Source organism: Medicago sativa, chromosome 7 (assembly GCF_051527215.1).
Source record: "Medicago sativa cultivar Bolivia chromosome 7, Bolivia_mono, whole genome shotgun sequence".
In the NCBI taxonomy this organism is placed as follows: domain Eukaryota; kingdom Viridiplantae; phylum Streptophyta; class Magnoliopsida; order Fabales; family Fabaceae; genus Medicago; species Medicago sativa.
In genome coordinates this window covers 84,765,958-84,782,669 of record NC_140755.1, presented here as the reverse complement: position 1 = coordinate 84,782,669, position 16,712 = coordinate 84,765,958, and the positions used below count along the sequence as shown (strand labels likewise).

Genomic DNA, 16,712 nt, shown 5'->3' with positions numbered 1-16,712 from the left:
CTCATTTCATTTTGAAACGGAGGGAGTATAACTCAAGTATGGGTCAAGCATGGGTTAATTTTTATAGATCCTTGATTAATGTTAGTCATACAAAATTGTGGTATGTCCTATTTTCATCTCCTCGTATATATTAGTTCATGTGGCGTGCATAAATTAATAGCAACATGGTGTAGAATATGCGGGTCCTATTATTATCGTGTCCAATATCCGTATACAAAATCACGTGGTTATTCTATTTGGAACCCGTAGAAAATCACATGGGAAGACAAGAAATATGTATTTTTGAGACTACTATCATGAATCCATTAAGAAGATTAGATCTTCCATACATTTTGTTGGTAGTGCTTAGGTCAAAATATTCTCATCTTTCTATGAAAAATATTTATATTTCGATCATATTATATTTTGAAAAATGTTAACCGATATCCTAAAGGCAATTGTTATGAAGTTTAAAGTAAAAATTTATCTCAGATTGTCTATTTAAAACATTGACACATTAAAGACATCTTTTTAAATAAAACCTATCAATGTTTCCTTTTTTGTTAGAATGACTCTTATATTTTTATTCGGATAACCCCCATAATGACTCATTGAGTATTATGTAATTTTTTTAGGAAAATGTTAATCGGTGCCCCCGAGACACTAGTTAAGAAAACCAAATATAGTATAAGAGTCAAAGTATTTTTGAAAAATAATAAAAATAAATAATGAAGACGCTTGTTAGTTAGACCTAAAAAATAATAAAGAATTTTGTTGAAAATCAAAGTATTTTTTGAATGACCTAAAACACAACGATGGATCATGCAAGTTGTTTATGTTCAAATATGTATGTCTCTCTTGCTCTAAAAAATATATTTTAGGTCTCACTTGCTCTAAAAAAATAATAGATATTTTTATATTTGGAGGTATTTGGCCACTCATTTTGAGATGGTTAAAAATTCTTCGTGTGCTTTTGTTTTGTATTTGTCATCATTTTCTTCAATTTGAAAATTTTGGTGTGTTCTATAAAATATTTGAACATGTCAACTGCTGGTTTGGATGACCTGCATTTAGGTTATTTGGAAAGAAAAAAAAAATCTCGCATTTTTTGTCAAAAGAAGTCTTCAATTCAAACTGTGTTGTATAAAGTGAAAGTTATGGTTTATTGGTAGATGAAAGTTAAGTATTCACATTTATCTTTTGAGTTGTTTTCTTGACGACGTAATCCTTCGTTTGTCTTAGGTTTATTCATCTAATACCTTCTTCATTTTTTTCTTTTGCCGCGGGCGGCGTTTTTATATTCAAACTCTTGTTAAATTCTATTTGTGCACACCTTGTGCTGTCTAGGATTTAGCTGTTGGTAATATATATCTTTTTAGCTTCTTATAAAATAAATATGTGCATTAATCTCCTTAAACTTTACATTTTTATTTTTGTTTTTCCATAGATTCCCTTCGTCAACAAAAATATAGTATCTTGCAGTAGAGATTTGAACATTGGTTCACTCATATCATTCATATTTTTAAGCAGACATTTTTATCTTAAACTTTGACCGAATTAATCTCCATTACTTGACACGATAATAATGAAAAAATCCCAAATACTTCATCTTTATCAGATCTAAATCATTGTTTTTGTACTCTATTTTTCTTTTGAAAATCAATTATTTTCAATATTTGTTTTAATTGTACTTGAATTTGATAAATAAAAAATAAAAGATATCGTCAATTATTTAAAGGGTTAGTTATGTTTCTAGTACCTATAAAATAGCGACCTTGTAAGTTTAGTCCCTACTTAATTTTAATAGCATTTTTAGTCCCTAATTTTGTTTTTCCGCACCGAGTATTAGTCCCTACTCAATTCAAATTTGTTTAATTTATGCTTAAACTCTTAAATTTTTGAACAATTTTTTGCAGACATGTTTAGAACATTACTAAAAGTTCGTCCGCAAAAAATTATCGCAAAATTTGATTTCTACATCCAGATTTTATTACTTTTTATCTTTAACTTTTGTCGTTTTAAAAAATTCATATTTAATTCATTTCATGTCGAAAAATTCTAAATTTTAGTAAACGAACCTTTCATAGTGTTCTAATCTTGTCTCAAAAAATCGTTCAAAAATTTAAGAGTTTAAGGATAATTAATCAAACTTTGTTTTAGCAGGGACTAAAATTATAAGTAATTTTTTTTTATAGGGACTAAAAATGCTATTAAAATTAAGTAGGGACTAAACTTACAAGGTCGCTATTTTATAGGGACTACAAACATAATTAACCCTTATTTAAATTATGATAGCTAAGAATTAGTTGGCTGTCAATGAGTTAATTAAAATGAATAAACAAACTTGTTGTAATAATATCAAGGAAATATTTAAAGATAGTTGTAAATATATTTAGTTCGTAAAAAAATATAGTTTTCCTACGTGTGTGTAAAATCAAATAAATGCAGGAAGCTGATTGATGTGCATGCTTACGCTTACGCTATGTGGACTTCAAAGCATATGCTAGCTGGATCAGTGGATTATGTCTGAGGATCATCCATTCATGCAAGAGAAGAGGTGGACTATGTTTCAGCAGGGAAATACTTTGATGCCATTAATGGCACCATACTATTAGATCTCGGGCCACACATTGCCCAAGTGTGTGTGTGATGTGTGTGTGTGGGTGCCATTAATGGTCGTGATTTAATGGTACGGTGCCATTAATGGCACCCAAGTGCGCTCGTTTCAGCATCCGTTGATCAATCAAAATCGTAGTACCGTTGATTACCGACATATAAGAGGACATAATCGTGTGGATGTTTTATGTTTTTCTTCAATGTAGGCAATCATTTTCAAACCATTGGAAGCAACTAAATCTAGAGACATCTTTCCGTCAAAATTCAAACATTAATTCATCGTGTCGAGAGGTATTAGTCATCTCTACTAGACGGATTTAACTCCTCTAAAATAGCATGTTAGTAAAGTAAGAAAATAATAGCTAATATTCCAGTTTCATAATTTATTATAAATATTTGTATAATATTAATATTAACATTGATTTATTTTTATATTTATTCATTGGGTCATGCTATAATCACATGTTAATGAGTTGCTCATTTTGAAAGACTAATCAAAACTATCTACATCAGAGACAGAGTTTCCGATTTGAAGCTAAAAGGGTCCATTCAGATGTACACTAATAAGTAAACAGAATCGTTTGGCTTTGGAAATCATGTCTTACACAAGGAACAGATAAAAAGTAAAAGAAATTTGCTCTCCACCCAAAGAACTTTTACTCGCACCCCCGCAGCCATGCCGAAAATGCCCATGCGCTATTTAACTTGCGCAAGTGTAAGTTTCGCGCAAGTTAACTTACGCAACGCAAGTTAAGTGGCGCAAGGATACTTTTTCAAATTATTTTTATTAACTTATTCGAAATTATTTTGTTTATTTTAACTTTATTCAAATTATGTTATTTTCTTAACTTTATTAACTTTATTCAAAATTATTTTATTAACTTTATTTTGAAATTATTTTGTTTACATTAATCTAAATTATTTTCTTAATTTTATTCTAAATTATTGATTCAATATTATTCTTTATATTAATACAAATATAAATAAAGGTAAATACAATACAAATATAAATAAAGGTAAATACAACAAATATAAAACAAAGGAACAAAATTGAGGCATAAATAATCTCTCATTTTATTAATAATTCATAAATTACATTACAATAATTCATATGATAAAAAGTAATCTACTTATTCACTAAATCTACTTATTTTATCCTTCTTGGGGTAAAAAGTGAACAATCTTCGTGGGGTAAAATAGTGAGCAGCCTTCTTGGGGAAAATAAATCATCAACCCTTGGGCTAAATTTAAAGTCGTTTTTTTTTACCACACGAAGTTCTTTTTACCCACGGTAAAAAGTTTCGCGGTTAAAAAACAGGTTTAAAATTATCCCAAGGGTCGATCATTTCCCCAAGCTCGGCTACTCACTATTTTAGCCCGACGAAAATTGATCACCTTTTACCCCAAAGAGAATATTGAAAAGAAAAAGAAGAAAGAAGAGAAATAGAGGGAGAGAGTGATGAGGGGGAGAAAGTGAGATGGTGTGAGGAATTAGGGAAATATGTAGATGTATTTATAGGTAGAAATGGTAGTATATGTGGTAAATACCATTAATGTGGTCAAAAAACGTGTAAAATTTGGTAGAAAACGTGTGGATTGAATGTTGAAACATTGACCACGGACCAAAAAACGTTTGTTCTTCGATTCGACCACCGGCCAACGTGCGTGACTTAAGTCACGCATTGCTTACAACGTGCGTGACTTAAGTCACGCATTGCTTACAACGTGCGTCACTTAAGTCACGTATTGCTTACAACGCGCGTTAGTTAAGTCACGCCGCGTGACTTAACTAACGCAAGGATATATTTGGAAGCAATGCGGGGTGCGAGCGAAAAGTGCTTTGGGTGGAGAGCAAAATTCAAAGCAAAATGTGGCCTCAAATTCCTAGCTTTTATAATATACTACCTCCGTTCCTTTTTAATCGTCACTTTTGGGTTTTTTACACAAACCAAGACAACAAATACATTTTACTACTTTTGATACAACAATTTATTTTTTTCCTATAATAACCTTCATCATCAAATATCTCATTTCATATATTTCTCTCTCTCTTCAATAAATAACCAAGGGTAATAATGGTAAAACAATATTTAATGTTGCATTGAACTTTCAAAGTGACAGTTAATTAGAAACAAAAATTTCTACAAAAGTGACGATTAAAAAGGAACGGAGGGAGTACATGATATGGAGATAAATTTAATTTAAAAGAGTACTATTTAAAAAATTTATCAATGTCTAATCTTATCTTTGATTTTCAATGAAGAATAGTTAAAAGTATAGTTGCGGGATTAAACTTGACTAGATTGTGGTGGGGGTGATTAGTCAATTATTTGCACACTTTATTTGTTGCCATAACATGCACGTTTTAGACTATCGCAGATGGTCTAGTTATGGAGTAGAAGAAAAGCAAAGGGGACAAAATGGGTTTTGACTAGCCTGCTTCAAGACCAAAGGGTTATGTACAAATGGGTCTGCCCCAATTAAGTTAGAAAATTGTTCATCTTTGCATTAAGTGATCTTTGAATACACATTTGTCTGTGTTCTTGCTTGAAATGTATTTTTTTCCCCCTCTAGAACTGATAGTTAACTGCCGTAGGTGCCGCCGGCAGTTAACTACTGTTCCAGCAACAGCAATTAACTACGTAGGCAGAGAACGATAGTTAACTGACGTTGGCGATATTTTCGTTAAAAACGGTAATTAACTATTGTTGGAGGTATTTTTGTCGGTTTAGAGTACCCGAGACCAAATCCATCCCAGATGACAAAAGAGCAATTTTCTAACTTCATTGGGGCATACCCAAACAGACACATCTAACCCAAACTTTTTTCTTTAATTACAGATAGGGCTAAAAGCCTCCATCTAACCCAAACTTGAATGTGAATGTTTTAGACAATTCTGCTCATGTTCTGATAATCACTGTACTTATCACTGGAAGTGCACTGCCACGCGGACCTTACTGCAGGGAAGAAATTTTCCCCACCCCTAACATGACTTGGGGTGTACTCGTCTAGAAAATTTACATATTCTGAGTCTAGAAGTACACTTCCTAATGAGGTAAGTCATCTTAAAGTGCACTTCAAAAACATGTGCTGTTTAGAAATGTGGGGTGAAAAAGGTTTCCTTTCTCCTACTGTTTGAAAAAGGTTGTGCATTATGGGCAACTGTAGTAGGAAAAAAAAACAAGTACAATTTCCCTGCCCTGCCTCTGATATAAGAGCTAGTGTATCGGAGATTAACATCATTTTTACATAGTATGTGAATGGTGAAACTGTAGTATAGTATATGGCCAGAGCACTGACGGATAGAGATGAGGCCCTATGCCAAGTCAAATCTCATCTTCATCAAGACTAACAAACTATGAAGAAATATGCAGACTCGTGTAGAAGACAAGTCAATTTTGCTAAAGAATATTGGGTGTATATTAAACCAATACCTCATAAGAAAGTTTGGTATCTAGTAAAATCAATATCAAGTTGTCCCAATGGTATATAGGCCCTTTTCAAATTGTTTCATGTAAAAGGGGGTAATGTGGCAGCAACTTTGCCTCTTGAAATAGATGTACCACAACCTGAACCAATGATTCTCCAACAATGCTAGCAATAAGAAAGTGAAAATGCAATCGCATACCAGCCAGTAGTAGAGGTACTCACCATTAGAGGAAGCAAAAATTGGTAGATCGAAACAATCAAGGGGGAACTTGTTAATCTCTGCCTTGAGGACAAGGCAGTTGCATGAAGTAGTATTTTTGATAATTTGATAAGAACCTTTTTCTGGCCAAGTGAGAAATTCACTCAAAGGGAAAAGCCCAAAGGGAAATGCACACAGGTTCAACAGCTACTATTGCCATAGTCAAGATTAGTTCAATAATAGGCATCTGAAGTGTGGGATTCCTGATCAGGCCACAATCAAGAAGTCTATACCTGAAGGCTGAAGTGCCAAAGGACTTGGCACAAGCTGCATAAATTTAGCCGGGAATTATTGTAGGAGGGAAGAGTTAGATTATACAAAGAGACCAGAGAATCAGAATCTGTTATATAGCGAGGAGGGAATAATGTGGGATGTTCCATTTGTCGTTGTTAATTGGAAAGTCCAGAGAATTCTCTCTGACTTGGGAACTCACCTCTTACTTATCGTTGTATTTAGTTTATTTTCTATTCAGTAATTCAGTATAAAGATAGTTTCAGTTACAGGACTTGCTATCAAAGGGTCATAATGCAAATGCAACGAGTATGGCTTCATAGAGACAAAACAACCAAAATTTTAACTACAAATATTAAAAAGATAAAACCTAAAGTAAATAGGCAAAGGTACGATGGGCTACTAAAGAATCTAAGTACAATGCTTAAATAGTCAAAAAACAATTTGCTATGGCTATCTAGTGCTTTGCCAAGATAATTAATTTGACAGACCATTTAACAAGTTAATGGTCGTTGACTTATACAACCAACTGACCACGAAAACTGCATTTCCTAATTTACAACATGTGTGGAGCTCAATGGATTAGAAGTTCATAAACATCAAATTCACCAATATTTATCAAAATTTGTTGGGAACCCAAGAATTGAATTGAAAATAATGAACTACGTTATTGAAAGATTGAGAAAGAATCAAGGAGAATAGGAGAGAAATCTCTCTCCAAGTGTTTTCCCTTCACAGCAGAGTCACTACTCTATTCACAAAAGTTCACAATACTCAATGATTGATCTCCATCGTTGTACTCTCTAACTATTCAAATAACTAACTTCCCTAACTCTGTCCAAAAAAAAAAAACTTCCCTAACTAGTTATCCTATATTCTATATCCTAACAGAATTTGGCTGCTCAATTGTAAAAACAGATTTTTAGATGAAATCTATTTAATCTACAACCATCCTCCTTTTAGAGGCAATGCTGTTCAAAATCAACAGAGCAACAGGGATCATAAGACTTGTCTTCAAGAGATTTACTTTTCACAAGACATTGATCCAGGGATCTCCCACTAAGGGGTATTTTCAAACACTTTCTCCCCACTTGCAGTCCTAGCATGCATTCACCAAGCCAACTCTATTCGGACAATTAATATAACTTATAAGAGCATTGAAACTCTCAGAACGGTATCAACTAATAAGCATGCAGTCACTAACTTAATGAGCATAACAGAAAATAACAGCAAATATATGCTAAATATAGTCAAACAAATTGATTACAACAGGAAAATAAAAATATATAGAATATACGATAAAAATGAGGAATCAACTAATTGACAAAACATGGGTGAGTTGTCGTGAGGTATTCATGATGCTGAAAACTACTTCCTATGTCCACCCCACCTAAAATAGGATTGTAAATTTTAAGTAATGTAGATATAAATACTAGATAAATTTCCAATCTATCACTTGCAGGCTAGGTTGATCAATAAATCATCAGAAATGGCAAGTAATTACATATTCGAATGATAAAATACAAACATGAAAGGCTACAACAAATGACAATAAACAAAAGACAGATTACTAATAAAATATGTAATGGAAGATTACCTTCAGTTGGCACTTATTGGACCCAAAGCAAATGGTACTCCAAATTCTGGAAACAGTCAGTAGAACATTGAATTGAGGGTAGTTCAAAACCAAAATAACCTACATCAATCCGTGGTTTCCACCACAGAGGCTTTCATTGCCAAGGAAAAGATGAAAGTGGAAGTGCGAGTAGGTGATTATGGATAGAAGGAGAGAATCTTTTGCCAGAAGACTGGGACTTAACATTAGTAAATTAGTTTAATATTAATAGTAATAACATATTAAGACAAAATTGTTCACAAAATGTTGGATAAAACAATAAAGCTCAATATTATTGAAGCGATTATGTTAGCAAAACAAAGTACCAACACTTTCTCATGTGCCAATAAGAATGGTTACATCTTCTACATCAGATTCATCGGTCACAATCAAACTTCTCTGACATTTACCTTAGATATGAGTACAATATAAACGAAAATGAAAGTTGGTAAGATAAAACAGAGAAGTAAGTAAAATAAAGTTAGTGTTAATAATGTATTACACTTGCCCCAAAGATTCATTGATCTTGAACATCATTACGAACACATTTCAGACCCATTGTGGTTTATTCATGATACTAGAGCTAATATTACGACAAATGCAGGAAACAGTAATTAAAACTGCATCAAATTATGGCTATTCACAAAATGTCAAACATTAACAAATTTCGTATGGAGGAAGAGGAATCTTACAACAAGGTAACCCAAGCCAACCCTAACTATCAAATTCAATCCCAAGGTCACAATACAGAAATAGCTCCAGCAGAATGGGAACTCTCCCACACTTCAATACCTTCAACATCTTCTCTACTAATGAACAACCTATCCCCACCACCTTCAATCTTCACAATCACACCTTTCTCTGAATCCTCTCTCTTATCAACAAAATTCCTTCTATAAACTCCCTCACCATCACCCTCCCTATCCCTCTCACTCTCACATTCTACCACCTCTTTCACCCTTGACCAAACCTCCAACTCACCGCCTCTGCCCACAAAAACTTGCCCTTTGTAACAATTCACCACACTACTAGTACTCCCATCACCCCCATCTGTCCATAAACTAGGATTCTTCTCCTTCAAGTAAACCCAAGGATCATCACCCAAACGACGCATATCTGCCATAGCTAAATCCCCTGACTTTGAACAAAGCTTAAATAGTAACAATTTTTCAACATCAACATCTATAGCAGAAAATGAATCACCAAATCTACTACTCCTACCCGCACCCGGTTCGTTCGTTTCCCAAACCACTTCCCCTGACCTAGGGTCCCAAACCCGGATATATCCTGAATAACCAAATGCTCCACCGGTTACCGCGCTTCCAACGAGCACTCCGGTCGTCGGAACAAACGTCAATTTCCCCGGAACCATGTGTTTTGCTTGGTTCCCGGATTGTCTACCTAACTGCGACACGATCTGGAGCTTAGCTTTATCAACCTCAAGGATGCAATTCTCTCTGTGAGGACAATCAAATGAAGCGAAAACCGATTTCTCGGATGCGGTTATCGCGTTGACTCGCGCTTTGAAGATTCTCGGATCGGAAGGATCGCTCCAATGAACAGAACCAACATGACGGCTACCGGAGAAATTGTAGAAATGTAATCCAGCATCAGATTCAGTTCCGACGGCGGCAATCTCCGGCCAGACTCTGCAAATTGAATTGATCTCATCGAGATGAGTACGAACGGTAGCGGAATGGATTAGATTCCAGTCGTAGCTGGAGAGTTGACCGCCGTGAGCAATCCAAACGGAACCATTTTCCGCAGCGGTGAAAGTAGAAGACAATCCTTCCGATGCAGGACGGACGGAGGCAACGATGGAAGCGTCGATGCCGGAGAACGGAGGTGGAGAAGTGGCGTTACGGAGGTGAGAGTCAATTCCATAGAAGAGAGCTTCGTCGGCGAGTTCTTGTTTGGAGAAGCGACGGGCGATGGAGGGAAGGTGGTTGGTGCGGAGGAGAGAGAGGAAGACGGAGAAGATTTCAGGGTCGCGGTCTATGAAAACCGGGTTTGGGTCGTTGGAAAAACGGTTTGATAGTGCGAAGAGGAGGGAGTCTGGACCGCCGGACCGGATTGTGGAAAGTGTTGTTTCGAAGAGCTTACCGCCAACGTTGAGTTTTATGCGGTCAGTTACGTTGGAGTCTGTGGTGGTTTGTGAAGTGCTTTCTTCCTCCATTTTTGAAATCCAAATGCTTACTATCTTCTTCCTACCGTTTTGTGCATTATCGAACTCTCTCCTATTGACTTTTTCAATTAGAATACGTTATATCAAAATTGCAAATGCATCCTCGTTTCTTTTGTTAATACCTCCGTCCCGCTATAATTGACCTACTTTGGTTTTTCACAAAAGTGTATAAATAAAGGGGAAAGTGGAATATATTGTATTGGGAATGATAAAAGTAGTATTATTTAGTGTTATATTGTATTGGGAATGATGAAAGTTGTATTGAAAATTGAAATGGGTCAGTTTTTTGGGACACTTTTTTTAGAAAATGGGTCGGTTATTAGGGACGGAGGGAGTAATAGTTTTGCAAACTAAATTGATCAACGAAAAGTATATTCGAAAACTAAGTTGACTATAAAAATATATTTAAGGACCAAAATAATTAATAAAAAAAAATATTTGTGAATGTGATAACAATAACAATTTTGATACATTCAGAGATTAATTTGAGAGTGAGTTACACTCGTGGGAATTTGTCTAAATTGAATTGTTGATTTATTCCATTTTTTATTATTTATTAAAACGGTTTTTTCAATCGATTATTAAAATGGTTATTATATCTTTTAGATATTACACAAAATACAAACATTTTCAGAGCCATTTTTGGATTGATTTGTTTAACTTGGCAAATACTCAAATTATGGACATTAAGCCCTAAACCCTTCAGCTTAGTACAGGCAGATGACCATTGTCACTAGGTGCCTTGAGAGACTTAATTGAGGTGCTTAACCGGGGCTAAACTCAAATTATGGACAAAATAGTACCAAAATTAGATGAAGTTCTGGTTCAATTTTGGTTCCATTTACAACAGATCAACTAAACTGACACTCTTCGAAGCTCCCCATCGTTGAGATCCTCCTCAATGGGACTAAACTCTATCCCGTAATCCTATAGATAAAAAACTGTTATTAGCATAATCCAAGTCAAATTTTGTTGATATCATCCATTTGTTACACCTGATTAAAACTAGCCCGCAACATCCATAATATTGTACTCTGCAGTTTTGACTGTACCATGAAGACTTCAAATCAAAAGACACGACACACCAACATTGCACAAAAACCCTGACATAGTTTAAGGATTTATATAATGCAATAATAATAGTTACAGAAATATTGAAAGATAATATAAAAACTAGTTTGGAAAATACAACTACTGTGAACAATGGCTACCTTGACCCTTGATTAACATTGTTACTTTACATAATGCCATATTTTTCTCTAATCACATTACACAACATCTCATGATCTCGTTGTTGTCTGGCTGTCATCCCGGATATATCCTTAAAGAGGAACTCCAACTCAAACTCTCTCTCCTTTAGATTCAACTCTTTCTCCTTCAACTTATTTTGTTCATCTTGGACACGTGCCATTTCTGCCATGACGAGAACTTTTGTCTTTGGAATCTCTTTCACTTCAATTAGCTCAACATTAGCAGAAGATGTTTCCTCCGATTTTGATTTTTGCTTTCCTTCCTCTACTTCTGCCTCTGTTTGACAAAGACAAAGCACCGAAGATGTTTCTTCCGATTTTGATATTCCCTTTCTTTCCTCTACGTCTGTCCCCATTAGACAAACCACTGTAGGTGATGCTGCGTTGTATTCACAACTTGATGGCGTGTCCAGATTAGAAGTGGTCGAGTATGCTCCTGAAGCAGAAATCTTGGTTCTCTTACTACCTCCTTCAAATGATGTATTTGACCATTTAGGTTCATCTTTCAACAATCGCCATGCATACTCTAACTTGAACTGTTCACCTTCATCTTGATAATAAAGTGTATATGCATCTCCCATGATGTCAGACTCAGAGCTACCACTTTTCTTTTTCTCAAAGGCTACTTTGTAGCACCCTACAAATTTATGAACTATGCTATTCAACTTATGCCATCGCGATTTTATTTGTGACACTCCCCTCGGTTTGAAATGGCCGCGATGCTCGTTGTAATTATTCTTAATTCTTAGCCAAAAGGAATCTACTCTTTGATTTGCCTCCGCAGCTGCATTCTTGGGAACGATGAGCCATGCTTGGATGAGAACTTTATCTTCCCCAGGGGTAAACCTTGTTCTTTTCCTTTTTTGAGTTGATTGTCGTTCTTCACCGAGTATAATATTATTCAACCCAACTGAGCTTGAAAACTGTGGGGCTTGAGCCTGAAAACAATACGATAATAAATCAGATTTGCGTGTAAGTACGTGCATAAGGACAAAATGTAGAATATTTGTAGTTGATGATCCAAGGTTTGGGAAGATATGTATTAAGTTTGATTTACCAATGAAAAATAAAAAATGATGTTGCGTGAAAATAAGTGTGACTAATTAATTTCATCACAAGACATCTGCATATATAGTTTGTTTTCCGTTTGCTCTCTTCAAGAATAGCATAATTGAAGGAGTTCGGCCATAAGCATGACAATGTAGATGCAACGTAGCAAAAATAAATTAAGAAAATGTGATTGTAAATCCATCAACACACATTAACCAATATTTCAAATGGGGTGGAAATGGCAAAACTGCAAAATTGATAAATAGATTTGAATATATAGGGAACAAACAATGAATGATAGTGTGATGGCGGACAAGATATATTTCGGCGATTGATGGTTAAATTTAATAAATGCCTTCTATTCTGTCAAGGACTACTTTGCTAAAAACTTGACTACTTCATCATACAGGCTCTGCAGCTCTGATTGAGCTCAGTTTGTTAAAAGGACTTATATTTGCTTGTTATAATAAATTAATAATCATCACCCAAAATTTCTATTCACAAGAAGGACCAGGCACAGCAGTCAATTAAGTTCTTCCAACACTGCTTAGAAAAATAGTTACAATAGTAAAATTATAATAAGGAATAGGTAATATAACCTTACATGAGAAAAGTAGCCGGGAAAGAATACCTAACAGGGAAAAATACCTTATAATATTGATTACTGATTTTCTTAAGGTGTTTTCAGGGCGAAATACATTTTGCTAACAAGATGTGGGGATAACAAAGATAAATCATACTTCGTGTGGATATCTACATTCTATTTCTACAATAAGCAGCTATAAAACAAGCTAGAGAGAAGTGCGCAATTAAGGATGTAGAGAACCACCGTGTAGTATGGTGGTAATACCCCAACCCCAAAAATGATTTCGGAGTATGGCTATGGCCTTCCTATATTTCTTTTACAAAGGTAAGACAGACACCTTGGATGCTGTGCAATGCAACCTAGAGAACATCAACTATATTCACCACTAAATGAAGAACTATATCATGTCTATGTATCAACGGGGAATTTATATAATAACCGATAAATTGTCAAATTAGATTACAACCCAAGCCAGATAATTGTAAAATGAATTGCTATGGATGAAAAACTTACACAACTACCAAAAGTCTACTTCATATTCATACCTAAATAATTCATACGTATTTAAGCACTACACACTGTCCTGATAAATACGTGGTATCCAAAGGCACAATCAAAATTTAAAATTCGGCCTAAATGATTTGAATGAATAACCACATGCAGTAGACTTATAAAGCAATTTAAATTAACCGCAACACTGCCTAAATTTGGCACAGACACACAGCTATGTTTGAATCCAAAAATATGTAGCCCAATTTATATCTAGAAGATAATAGACAATATCAATGTTTTCTAGCATTAAAAGGTACTCTTTCAGGAAATAAATTACATTATTCTTCACGCTGAAATTAAATCTTCAAACATCAAAAGTAGTAAATAAAAATTAGCACAGTTTATAAGTTGCACAACATTTTTTCATCACAAAATTAAACCTTTATGTTATCAATATGTTGATAAAGTATAAGGAAGGAAACATGTCATAAAGTAATTTTTCCTAAATAGTAAGTTTTTTAAAATGAATAAAAAAATGCAATTAGTTTTTTTTGGCATAAAATTCATTGAAAAATACCTTAGATAGACCAGTCAACCCATCTCTAGCTTTCGGAATTATTACAATATGGGGAGGAGCTTCAGGAGCTATATCCCTAAAGGCAAGGACCTGCCAAACAGAAAATAAAAATATGTAAGGATTATCAATTGCTATGGGCGACAAAATCACATAAAATAGCTTGACCAGAATAATAGCTAATGGTGAAACCATGCTAGCCAAGTCTTGGTTCTATGAAGCCTATTGACATTTAACACAAGGTGTAATGAGAATAGTTTCCTCAAGTTTTGCTAGTTAGGGGATGTTGTCAAATAGCAGCTGTGGCGGATTTTATGCCACCTGCCACAGGCAATTTTTGAAGCACGACCTGTCATGGTGACACCATAGGTCGAAATCCCACGTTATATAGCACGGAGTTTTGACCATCCGCTATTGACAGCATGAGTTAGTGATAGTTATTTTCCCTTAAAACAAGTGCCAGACTATACCATAATAGATTCCGGTGCAAAATATGGCGATCTTTCAACAGTTTAGGAAAAAAAAACATTTGAAATAAAATGCAAAATGATGCATGGAAACATTTGAAATAAAATGCAAAATGATGCATGGTTGTCAAGATCGGGAGACAACTCATGACAACATACAATCCCACATGCCTATCTTCCTTCAACATGGTGGTTTGGTAGAGAACTCGCCAAATGCAACGGTGCAGCTGCTGATAAGGAAGACTGCAAAAACGCAGGAATAATGCTCTTCTCTTGCGCCAGTGGTGAAGGTTTTTTAACTCATTTGACCCGGTTCACGGCACACTTTTCCTAACATGGCTGTGACCCGAATACAAGCTGATTTGCAGCACATACAAGGGAAGCGCTGAACAGTAACATTTTTTTGGGGACTCGTGCATTTTTAATAGAGTTGATTACTTCCCGGCATGGGAATTGCTCCTATCATTTTCTAGTAATAAATCCTTTACGGGTTCAATGCTTCGGGATTCCAATTACTTCTATGACCCATTTTCTAGCCCTCTTTTTCATTTCTTGACTTCAGTCATGTCTAACGAATATGCAATTCATTAAGAAAATAGTCTTTCAAACTCAGTGCCCTATTTCTTATAGGGTCATGCTAACTTGTGCCCTAAGGGCACATGTTAAGGAACTCAAAAAGAGCAACTTTGCATTGGAAAACATAATATTTTAACTTTTAAAAAGTTGAATGCACGATTTTTTATACATATATTTCTATAAAAAGTTTATTAACATTTGCCCTTGAGGGCACAAGTTAGCATTTGCCTTTCTTATAATAACATGGATGTCCATTGAACCATTTTACATAATCAACATGCATAGCCGTTTTTTTAATAGCTGTTTTATCTTTGGACAGTATGTAAACTTATCGATGTTATAATCTCAGTCACGCGTAACATCTGAAGCTTTATTCATATAATGCCCTATATCAATATCACAGTCACAACCTCAACCATAGAAAAATATACATAAGACATAAACGTACAATAAATTAAGTGAGGAACTCCATAAATCATCACACTCAGACACATTACCTCATCATCCTCATAAAACACAGTAGAAGGATGTTCCTTTTTGATAATACTCCTGTCAAACCTGTTCATCACATAATAAATAAGAAAATATATGAATATTAGGAACTAAAAATAAATAAACAAAATCACAATTAAAAGGGGAATAGGAAATTAAGAATGTGGAAATTTCATCATTTCCACATAAAATACACTGATAAATCACATTATTTGCATTCACACACACACACACACACACACAATGTAACTAGCCATTATAGAAGCAGATAAGTGTCAAATTCTTACAGATTGTGTAAATCATGTCATATAAAGGAAAATTACCCATTAAGCCTAAGTACATAAAAATGCAAGCTTTAAAGGGTTTTTGCAAATTAACCTATGATATCATAATGACAGAATTAAAAGGGGAATAATGCAGATCAAAAAATTCAGAGGTTGGAGAAACAGGTGAAGAAAGAGAATGGAATTGAAAGCTTACATGGTGGGAGGATCAGATTCAGAGGCAGAGAGAATAGTTGCAGGAACAGCTTCTTTGTCTGAAGCCATGGACAAAGAACAAATGTGGATCCTATGCAAAATCGCCTGTGCCAAAATGGTGTCTCGTAATGATGCTCTTCAAGACCCAAGTGGGCTCCGACTTGTACTCCATCCGTCTCTCAATAGATGACTTAGTTGACTCCGACACACATACCAACGCATATGTTTTATCTTTGATATCTTCAATTCTCTACTAAAAAAAATTATGAAAGTTGAATATTTTAAAAATATTCATCGAGACGAATCCAACAACATCTTACGTGATAGTAGTTTTTTAGGAATAGTTTTATTTATCTTTAGGAATAGTTTTTTAGGAGTATTATTTATCTTTGTAAATTAGTAGAAAAATATGGTCAAAGTATACAAAGTCAA

The 16,712-nt window shown here is 34.7% G+C and overlaps 2 protein-coding genes across 2 annotated transcripts; both read right to left on the bottom strand.

Annotated features, from left to right (window-relative positions):
- Positions 1-8,574: 8,574 nt before the first annotated feature.
- Positions 8,575-10,368, bottom strand: LOC146909508 (BTB/POZ domain-containing protein). Its single transcript, XM_085723982.1, has one exon. The coding sequence runs from the start codon at positions 10,303-10,305 to the stop codon at positions 8,869-8,871; it is 1,437 nt and encodes a 478-aa protein (XP_085580108.1). The 5' UTR covers positions 10,306-10,368; the 3' UTR covers positions 8,575-8,868.
- Positions 10,369-11,404: 1,036 nt separating this feature from the next.
- On the bottom strand, positions 11,405-16,431 carry LOC146909507 (uncharacterized). Its single transcript, XM_085723981.1, has 4 exons — positions 16,282-16,431; positions 15,807-15,867; positions 14,270-14,359; positions 11,405-12,502 (listed from the first exon to the last, which is right to left on the bottom strand). Exons 1-4 carry the CDS (start codon positions 16,347-16,349, stop codon positions 11,552-11,554), a joined length of 1,170 nt encoding a protein of 389 aa, XP_085580107.1. The 5' UTR covers positions 16,350-16,431; the 3' UTR covers positions 11,405-11,551.
- Between the last annotated feature and the right edge of the window lie 281 nt (positions 16,432-16,712).